Raw genomic sequence first — 10228 nt, forward strand, 5'->3', positions numbered from 1 at the left:
GGGCACATCACTCTTATTATATTGGACTTTTTATTTATTAATAACCCTACCACTAAACATTGTTGATTATCATTAATACACATGTTTTGATATAGAATCATAATTATTAATTGTCATGTATAACTAGTAGAATTACTATGTAGTCGTGCTCTTGTATATTAGCATACATATAAATTGTACTTCTCATTACTAATGCTTTTTGCTAAGCTGAAATTGTACTTTTTCGCATAAAATGTCTCCTTTTTCATTTTTTTGAGTTGTTATGCAAATATTTCGTCACAATGCATTTCACCCTAATTCTAAAAAAATAAAGTACAACATAACTCATGGTATACATTCGTGCCAATTGCATTATCATGCTTTTTTGTGTCCATATCCACAATATTTCTAAATATCCAAATAACTTGCTAGTGTGTTTAAGAGTGTATGAATCTAGCAAAGCATATGAAAATTCTCGAGTATAGGTATAACTATATAGAGAATATCAAAAGTAAAGTGTATGAAGTGTTAGTAAGTAATTGTTTTCCCAATCCCCTCATTTGCTTTTGCTAGTCTTTAATAAGTCTAATATCATTAAATATCTCAATAGAAGATTACAGGCACAAGCTCTCTACTCCATCTATTTTTATTTTTAGTTTGCATATTAGGTTTGTCTTGAATCAAATTTTCTAAGGTTTGACCAAATTTATAATAAAAAATATCAACATCCACAATTTTAATAAATAGAATACGAGAATATAGTCCTCGATGAATCTAATGATATTGATGTTTTCTTCTATAAATGTGATCAAAGTTCAATTTTTTTTTACTTAAAACAAACCTAGTATGTGAAGTAAAGAAAAGAAATCAACTGGAGGGAGTAGTATTATATGATATTCAATGCTCCATCTTTTGCATAAAGAACATCTTAACTTTTAACCTTTTTTGTGTTACAGTTCGGATTTCGAGGGAGTGCTTGCAAGAGCCTTTTATGATTAATGGGTTTTTTCGGCGGGGGGGGGGGGGGGGGTGTGTAGGGTATGACCGATGGTTCTATGAGCCAAATCATATAAACAACCCTCTGAACTGTTGAAAAGTCCGTTTGGAGCACGAGCACTATAAGCCCTTTTCAAAGTTCAAAAAAATTAGTTTTATGGCTCAAAAAATTCTGAAATATTGCATACATACACATATAGAAGTGCACTATAGTTGCGCAAAATTTCATTAACATACGTGTTGGTATGTGAGATATAAAAAAACAAATACATGCAAAAAAATGAGCTTGTTTTCTTGTTGAGTTTGGGCAAGAATTTTTGTAGCGTATAACATAACGTATTATGAAAAGAAAATAACAGGTACTTAGAGCGCATACATATGTATTTGTGGAAACACATCAACTTTTTTTAAACTGTTAAGCACAACGTGCTCCAATGCCACCCGCAAAAAAAACATGCTCCAATGCCCACGGGTCCTGGAAATCCGCTTTGCTGAACTCCTTTCTATGCGAAGTGCTCCTTTGAAAAGGGAGAGAGTATATGAAGCCTCTTGAAATGAAGGGTGTCTCTCCTACAACTACGGAAATGCTAGGTTGAATCGCTTAACTAAGTGCATCCCCAAGGGCCACATTGTGACCACTAATTATTCCCACCACACCCGCTCAATGTTTGATATATGGGCCCTATTGAATTCATGCTCCAGACAACTTACCAAAAATCTGAACTGATGGAGAGAAACATGCAATATATTTTAACGCCCCCCTAACGTCGCGTTGGCAGGGTTTTGAATTCAATATCTCTTGTCTCGCATGCCATATTGAATTCATGTTTTAGCTAACTCATTCAAAACTCAAAAGTCTGAACTGGTGTGGAGAGTTAAGCAATATATATTTCAAGAGGCCCGTTGTGACCAGCCTTATAACTGTGCGATCAATCGAGGACTACGCGACGGTCGGAATATATATTTGTCGGAGCATCGTCGCGTCAGTCTCTGTCGCCACCGCCGGCCGTCGAACAAGCCAGAGGACAAAAGACAGCAATCAGGCGATCCGTACATGGCAAAAGACGTATGCATGCATGCCGGCGACCCTCGCGCGCACTGGCCATGTCTGTCTCCCCGCGCGCCGTGCCACCCGCGGCGGATCATGTCTGGGCGCTGGCCGCGCACGGGACGCATCCGGCCGGTAGCGACGACACCGCGGCATGTGCAGCGCTTATTTGGCCCTGGCATGCACGCAGGACGCAGCGGCACCTAGCGCGCGCACGCGACGCCGTGCACCCCTGTCGACCGAGATCCACGATCCTTCATGCACGACCTGGTGCTGCTAGCCCAAGCGCAAAGGAACCACCCACCCCACCTATCGTGCGGATGGAGAGGGTAACGTGTGTATGTATGTGTATGCCGTTGCCGACGCCGGCCGGGTCGGCGGGCAGGCACGGCATGTCCTCGTGTCCGGCTCGATGGTAGCCATGGACGGTGGCCGGTCGGCCGGCCGGGTATCGTGATTGGTTCCCGATCGAGTAGGGAAACATCCTTCTCAAGTTCTCAACTAGTTCTATCCATCATCGGTGATGCATGGGTATATCGGCCGTTGCAATGAGCTGTTGCTACAAGATCTAGAGAGATGCATGGGTATATTATACACACTCCCGTGCTTTTGCTCACAAAAAATTGCTCAAAATAACATATTCCCGTGCCTCACCGCGCTTAATTTTGTATGTCAAGTAATTAGCGATCGTGTGAGCAATCGCATCCATGTGTGGCTGGCATGCTTCACCTGTGACTGTGAGATGAGGAGATGAGGATGCACGGTGCAAATTACAGTGGGGGCTCCATTGTGGTCGACACGATTAGCTGTGCAGCAGGGTAGCAGGTAAACTGCTCCTCAGGATTTGAGTAGCTACCACTAGCTAACTAGCCGACGAACTCGACTGACAACAAAAACAAATGGGGGACAACAGTATCGGTAGGATGGTGAAGACATGTGTGATTTTGTAACATATGGTGCCCCAGATATGCGGTTCCCTGGAGTATCGATCCACTGCCGACGCAGACATTTTGTAGTACTGGGGGTACATGCCCGTATATTTGTGTGGCTAATGAGCTCACAACAGAGTGTTGGTTTTTGCCAAATATTGTACTCGTAGTATGTATTGATTTTCTCAAAAGTTCAATTTTATGAACTTTGATCAAATTTGTAGAGCTAATCTGGATCTACAATACCTACAAAACATTTTCATGACGAATCTGATGGTATTGATTTAGTATTCTAGAAGTATTGATAATTTTTCTATAAATTGGGTCAACGTTTATAAAATTTGAGTTTGCATTGAAACAAATGAGAACTGATTTAAGTGGGGAAGGAGATTGAAAACTGGTACGTATGGAGGCTTCCACTCCATGTCGCCACCCAGGAAAATTACAACGACAACCACCACTCAATCCCCTTACCGCCGGCGGTCTTCTCGCCCCTGTTTTGCCCTGTTTTGCCTTTACCCTTCACGTGTTCTCTACGGCAACATTGTCATGTTTGTGTGGTTCATGGCGAAAGTTTAGTGACAATGGCGCCTGGTTGTCATTTCCCTTATTCAAGGGGCTGTGAAGAACCCATGTATATGTTTTGTTCTTGTTGTTGGCGTGGATCTTCACTCTCGGCTGGTCATGATAATCGAGGACTGATGGCGGCCCCTCATGGCTTCGTCATGTTGTCATCTGCTCCTCCCATCTCTTGGTCTTGTCTTTGTGTTGCCATGCAAGTTCGGGTCCATACCATGTGTTGATTTGCAGTTTGTATGTGCACCCACCTTGTAAAATGTTTGGGGTCATCCTTATGGTTGAGTTTGGTTAATGTTCACTGATGGTCTCACCGCCTATGCTTTGGTACCATGCCAAGGGTTTGTGGTCAATGCCGATGACTCTCGGTGACGTGGGTTTGCACAGCCCAATGGGTCGATGTTAGCTGTTCTTGCACGAGAAACACACCCGTGTCACTCTCGTAGAGCGACTCCGACGGCCCTCTGACCTAGCAGACGCCACCCCTTCTTCCCCATGCCTTCGTTGGAGGACGCCCGCAAGTGAAGCCCGTGTAGCCGACGGCGGCAATGGTGGGGCGCTATTCGGGCTTTTGATGGCGTCAGGTGCGGACTGCTTGCTGGCGGGGGAGGGGGTTGTTGTGAGCAGCGATCCTACATGTGTGCTTCTGGAGGCATGGAGCTCAGCGATGTTAGCGATGGTTCTCTCCGCCGGCGAGGTCGGGGCTCCTAGGCTCGGTGCCGCCTACATCTACACCAAAGGTCGCTTGAGCCAGCCACGACTTACGCGTGGTCGTGCCAATATGCTTGGCGCGACGGTGGCTGCCGGCCGGTGGCGTGGTGGTGGCTCGACGCTGCCGGCATTGTGGTGCGTGGCGGGTGGGAGTAGGTTGGTGGCAGTGGTCTTTTCGCACGGGGTGGCGGATGTGAGGCACTGCCGATGGTGCGGCACTCCCTCTAGATGGCAACGGTGTTGGTGCATGCTAGGGCCATGCTGGTAGCGAGTTGTGGCTACCATCTCAGGCTTCGCCCGTGCTGGGTTGGGCGCGGCTTTGCCAGGCTGGATATGCCCTATCTTGGACCATTTTCTGGCCATGGGCGACGGTGGGGCTGCCAAGGTCCCTACTTGGTGATGGAGCTCAGTTGTTTATGCACCTACCCAGTTCACCATCAGTCTGAACTGATATGGAGAGGCGGACAATATATTTCAACAATAGCGACGCCAACGGGTGCCCCTAAGCTCGTTGAAGACGTCGTTGTGGCTCCATCCTTGACTGAAGTCCAGGGAAACACCTGCTCAAGGTGTGCCTAGAACAAACAATGATGAGACATGGTGCATCGCAGCCCATCTTGAAGGCATGGAGTCAGCTCAGTTGATTGGGGTGGTGAATGCTTGATGTGGGTTTGACAGTGGTGGTCGTGGTGCGGCCGGTTTAGGGTTGATGATGGTTGTTCTATGGTGTTAGTTGGGGTTCAACGACGGTATGTTTCCCTTTCATAGTAGTGTCCCGCGCATGTTCTTGCATGCCAAAGACCCTCCCATGGATGCACATGTGTTGTGGCGAGTTTCATGATCCTGTTGATGTCTCGGCTCATCTTTGCTCATTGATGCTGCAAGATGCCTCCCCATCTGTTTCCCTTCATATGTTTCCGGTTCTACCCTGTTTTTTTGTTTCTCTGCTTAGTGGTGCTTGTAAGAACTTGATTAGTACTCCCTCTGTAAACTAATATAAGAGTGTTTAGGTCACTACTTTAGTATTCTAAACACTCTTATATTAGTTTACGGAGGGAGTAATGATTTACTGGCAATCTAAGCTAGTCTCCCATTCATGGTTCCCATCTTATAACGAGCACCTCACAGAGAACAAGAGTCAGGTATAGCACAGAAATGGTTTTGAGTAGGACAAAACAGTATTGAGCACCGAGTACGCGGCGGGAGATGCGTACGTCCAGCTCGAGGTACGTACAGGTCCGTACAAAAAGCGACATGCCGGCGCCCCGCCCGCCGCGCGCGCACCAGCTGTCTGCGCCGGCCGGCGCCGCGGTCCACAGCGCGGCCGGCCGCCGTGGATCGTGTCGGGCGCTGGCCGTTCGTGTCCGGAAGCGACGACGACAGCGCGCATACACGCTCATACGGGCATGCCATGATTGCCATCGCTGTTGGATCCAGATCCATGCGTGGTGACGTGCGTGCTGGCGACCGAAGCCCAAAGGAACCTAACTGCCGTGCAAGTGCAGGTTAACGTACTGGGGTGTACATGTCGTTGCCGACGCCGGCCGGGGTCGGCGGGCATGCCATGCCATGTCTCCATGCCTCGTGCATGGCCGGTGCCCGGTCGGCCCTCGTGATTGATTCTCATCTACTACATGTGTTAACATAATACCCATGATGATGCCCGATCGGCCGTCGACCGAGCCGACCACCGGACAGTTGCTTGCTCGCGCGCCGGTAATACTGGCCGTTGCAAATTGCAGACATGGGTACATGCATATTCCTGTGCTGCACCGTGCCAACGCCGGTCGACCACACGGCCGGAGAGAATCGTGCCCTGCCCTCCCTCACGTCACGTGGAGCTCGATTTGCTACCTTGCATGCGTTTCCTCGCCGATCGTGTAAACATATTTGCCCACAATTCAAATATGTACTGTACTGAGCTAGTTCCATTTCATTTCGTTTGGCTCATTGATCGACAGTTCCAGGACCGTGATCATGCATGTGCTTGCATGCATGGCGCGCGGCATGCATGACGTATGAGACATTGATCGAGACGATCGATGCATGCCATGGTGGTGCATGGTTACAAAATAGTGCTAGCTGGCTCCATTGTGATCTTAAGCTCAGTGTGTCGACATGATTAGCTGTGCTGCAGGTAGAACCGCCAATATAAACAGACCCTAGCTCCGCTTAATATACCTGCTCTTGGCCTCGCCGTGTACACGTTAGAATCTTTCTCCTCGAGATCCGAGCTGCCGGCCGGCTTGGTTGATTAGTGTGTGAGACCATAAGTAATTACTAGTTCGTGCTAGGTTATTTTTAGGTTAACTAGCTAGCTAACCGACGATGTGAGCTAAGCGAGGCACTGGGTGCCTTTCGTCTAGCAAAGAAATGGGAGACAGGAGTATCGATAGGATCGCGAAGACGCGTGCAGGCGGTGATTTTCCTATCAAACTATGCGTGCGCCAGATCATGAGATCAGATCGGCGGTCTAGGCATGCATTTTTCTACTAGTATATGCCCATCGGCCTGACACTTTCGTCGTTTTTTGCTCGGTTAAGGGAGCTCATAATGGAGCGTTATCAGTAAATTAAGTACACTTGTCACTGTAGTAGTAGTACGTATGAAAAAATTAATACGATTGTCACTGTGTTCAGGTGTGCGCAGAGAGACAGGCTTCGTTCATCGTGCTGTCGGTGATGCACGGCTCCTTTCCTTTCCTTTGTGAAGCGATCGAAAACGGTGCATGATGGACGTGGGAGATTAATTCGTCGTACAAGCACAGAAGCAATATGCTGGTACTGTGCTGGAGTGATCTAAGCCGTCGTTGGATCGTATGGGTGGTGAGATTGACAACGCATGGCGTGTACACCGGCTCGGGCCGGCGGCGTGAACAGGACGGGGGGCACCGGGGCAGGCAGGGAGGGGGACAGGCCGGCGCCGCTCGTGGGGTGGCCACTAGGGCAGCACACCCTTTGGCTCCATCGCACGGGTGCCACCCGGACGGCCACGGCAACGGCAACCGGCCGTCCTGCACGAGGAAAGGGAACCGGGTCACATGGCGACCAAGCGGAGCCGACCGCATGGACGGACGCGCTCCAGTCCGATCGGGACACCGCAACGCCGGCGGCGCTTCCACCCCCGGATCGGCCGGGGGGGCGCATCCACGCGTATGGCCAGCGGCACGGCCACACCTACCCCTCGGCGCCCCGGGGAGTCGTGGCGCGCCACGGTGACCACAGCGCGTCCCCGCCGCATGTGAGGTGAGGCGACCTCGCCGCTGCACTGGAGCACGCGCTGCAGGTGGATCGAGCTACAGGTCCACGCGTCCCCGCGCGCTCCCCGCGGATCCTGTCCCCCTCCCGCCACCAACCGCCCAAACGTGCACATGCACAGAGCCGCAGACGCGCCGCGATGGCATCGGCGCACGCGCTCTCCCCAGTCCCCACCCACCGTGTCGCTCGCCCCATGGCCGGCGCCGCTCTCCCGCTTTATATACCCGTCGCCACCACGTCCCTCTCATCATTCATCACAGCGAGCAAGCGCAAGCAGCAGCAGCAAGTCAACCGTCTAGGCTCCTCCAGCTAGCTCGCTCCGGCAGCGGCAAGCAATGGCGCCCAGCTTCGGCCGCTCCATCTCCTTCCCGCTCAGCCCGGCGCGCGCCTCCAGGGCCCGCGCCGCGGCCTACCACGTCCGCTCCGTCTCCCTCCCCTGCCACTCCCACCCGCTCCTCTCCCACCTCGCCACCCACATCTCCGCCGTCCGCGCCTGGATCGCCGCCCCCAGCGCGCCCTCCACGGGCCTCGCCCGCCTCGACGCGCTCCACGCCGCGCTCGCCGAGCTCCTGCTCCTCCCCGAGGCCCGCGCCGCGTTAGAGAGCGGGTCCAACACCGCCGACTGCCTCCTCGACGGCTTCCTGAACCTCGCCGACGCCCACGGCGCGTTCCAGGAGTCGCTCCTCGAGCTCCGCGCCCACGCCGCCGAGGCGCAGGCCGCGCTCCGGCGCCGCGACGACAACAGGCTGTCATCCGCAGTCCGGTCCCTCCGCCGCGCCGAGAAGGAGCTGGCCCGCCTGGCCGCCTCCGTGCGCGTGGCGGCCAAGTTCCCCACGCCCTCCACGTCCACCAGCGCCGCGGAGATCGAGGTGTCCGGGGTGCTCGCCGAGGCCGTGGCCACCGCCGCGTGCGCGTCTGCCGCCGTGTTCTCCTCCGTCGAGGCCGTGTCCGCCGCCGCCACCTCCAAGAAGACCACCGCGGCGTCCTCGCTCAGGGCCCTCGTCATGCGGGCCAAGGCCGCCTCCGAGGAGGACAAGGAGGTGGCCGCCCTGGAGAGGCTGGAGGAGGTCGAGGCGTGCGCCGCCGACATCGAGACCGGCAGCGACAAGGTGTTCCGGAGCATCCTGCACACCAGGGTCGCGCTCCTCAACATCCAGACCCAGACCTACTGCTGATCCAACTCAATGCCCTAGCTAGTGTAGTAGCGTAGTCTAGTCTTTTTTTGGAGGATCATTCTGATCCTGTCCAAACCCTCAAGTGTACATACACCAATCGATCAACGGATTAATGCAAAGCAAAGCAAAGGCTTTTGTTCCATTTCCATAGCAGACTGCTGGTGTCTCTTTACTCTCGCAAATCGTATATCTCGCTCGCGCATGGAAGATGGAACACAAACACACGATGAACTATCATACAAGTGTAAATCGTAATCGTATCAGGTGATTACCACTGTCGTCTCTTCAATCTTCACCCACATGAGAGTTCACTCACGGAAAGTGAAAATCAACTCCCAAGTGTGTGTGTGTTTGCAAACAACCTCGATGTGTCTGTGATCTGTCCCGTGATTAGCGCATGAGGGCCATTAGGTTCCGCCGCTGCCCTCCTCAAAACTGCTTGCGATCAGATTTGATGGCGACCCAGGTGCTGCAACAGGGCGCGCTGCACTCACCAATTCTCCACACTCCAATCAAAAGGTGAACACTATCCAGTAACCTGTCTTTTTTTTTCTTTTCTTGCGTGGAGTAATCTATTTCAATTACTGTATAATAATCTCTCTCCGTTCTCTCATGTCAAATTTATACAACAGATTCTAGTTTTGAGATTTGTATCTCGACAGTTAATTATGAAGAGAAATCACGAGACACTGTAAACATCAATTCAGGCTTTTCAATCCTTGGACGTCCCATCTATCTTCTGCGTGGCAGTCTTTTTAGGGCATACATAAATTTATTGACTATGTCGATAAATCGGTGCTTGTAGTTCGCTTTTGGTTTTCCTTAATGGAAATCGTTCCCCCTTCTTTGTTAAAAATATGGCTGTAGAACTATAGTCTTCATAATTTTTTCATTGGGTCACAAGACAGATGTTGTTACATTAGATATTCATATTATATTAAGACTAGTAAAAGTGCCCGTGCGTTGCAACGGGCAAACAAAAAAACTCAAAAAATATATAATGGCCAAATAAAACAATTCAAGTTCATCAAATTGTGCCAATCTGATGTAAATCCTGCAAATCAACTCAATAATTAAGAATAACTCATGCAAGAAAGAGGAACCTGAGCTTAAGAAAAAGAGGAACTTGCACACCATCCTGCTAGAATGTGCTTGAATGGACGCTCCTTCTGCACATGGTCCACAATCGTCTAGTGGAAAAATAAATCAAAAGGTCAATGTTTGTTTACCCACAGGGAGATCAATGTTTTGTTTTAATGTTCTACGGAGAGGTTGTGGCTCATGCCTCATGACAGGGAGATCAATGTTTGTTTTAATGTTCTACGGAGAGGTTGTGGCTCATGCCTCATGACATTTACAAGAGGAAAATTCAAATCATCTCTAGGTGCTAGCACTTAAAAGAAGGTACAGCCTTAGAGGTTCACTCTCAAGTAAAATACAAAATACGTAAACAGACCTGACAATACAACTCAATAGCCTCTATTGTGTAAGCTTGGTTCCCATCCCATGGCAAAGGTGGAGAAATTGCTGAGAACATGTTTGTTAGTTAAGGCCAAC

At 50.5% G+C, this 10228-nt stretch overlaps 1 protein-coding gene across 1 annotated transcript; it reads left to right on the top strand.

The window, feature by feature from the left end:
- Positions 1-7755: 7755 nt before the first annotated feature.
- Positions 7756-8813, top strand: LOC123147137 (uncharacterized). Its single transcript, XM_044566371.1, has one exon. It carries the CDS (start codon positions 7832-7834, stop codon positions 8669-8671), a length of 840 nt encoding a protein of 279 aa, XP_044422306.1. The 5' UTR covers positions 7756-7831; the 3' UTR covers positions 8672-8813.
- The last annotated feature ends 1415 nt before the right edge of the window (positions 8814-10228 follow it).

This window comes from Triticum aestivum, chromosome 7A, assembly GCF_018294505.1.
Source record: "Triticum aestivum cultivar Chinese Spring chromosome 7A, IWGSC CS RefSeq v2.1, whole genome shotgun sequence".
Classification (NCBI taxonomy): domain Eukaryota; kingdom Viridiplantae; phylum Streptophyta; class Magnoliopsida; order Poales; family Poaceae; genus Triticum; species Triticum aestivum.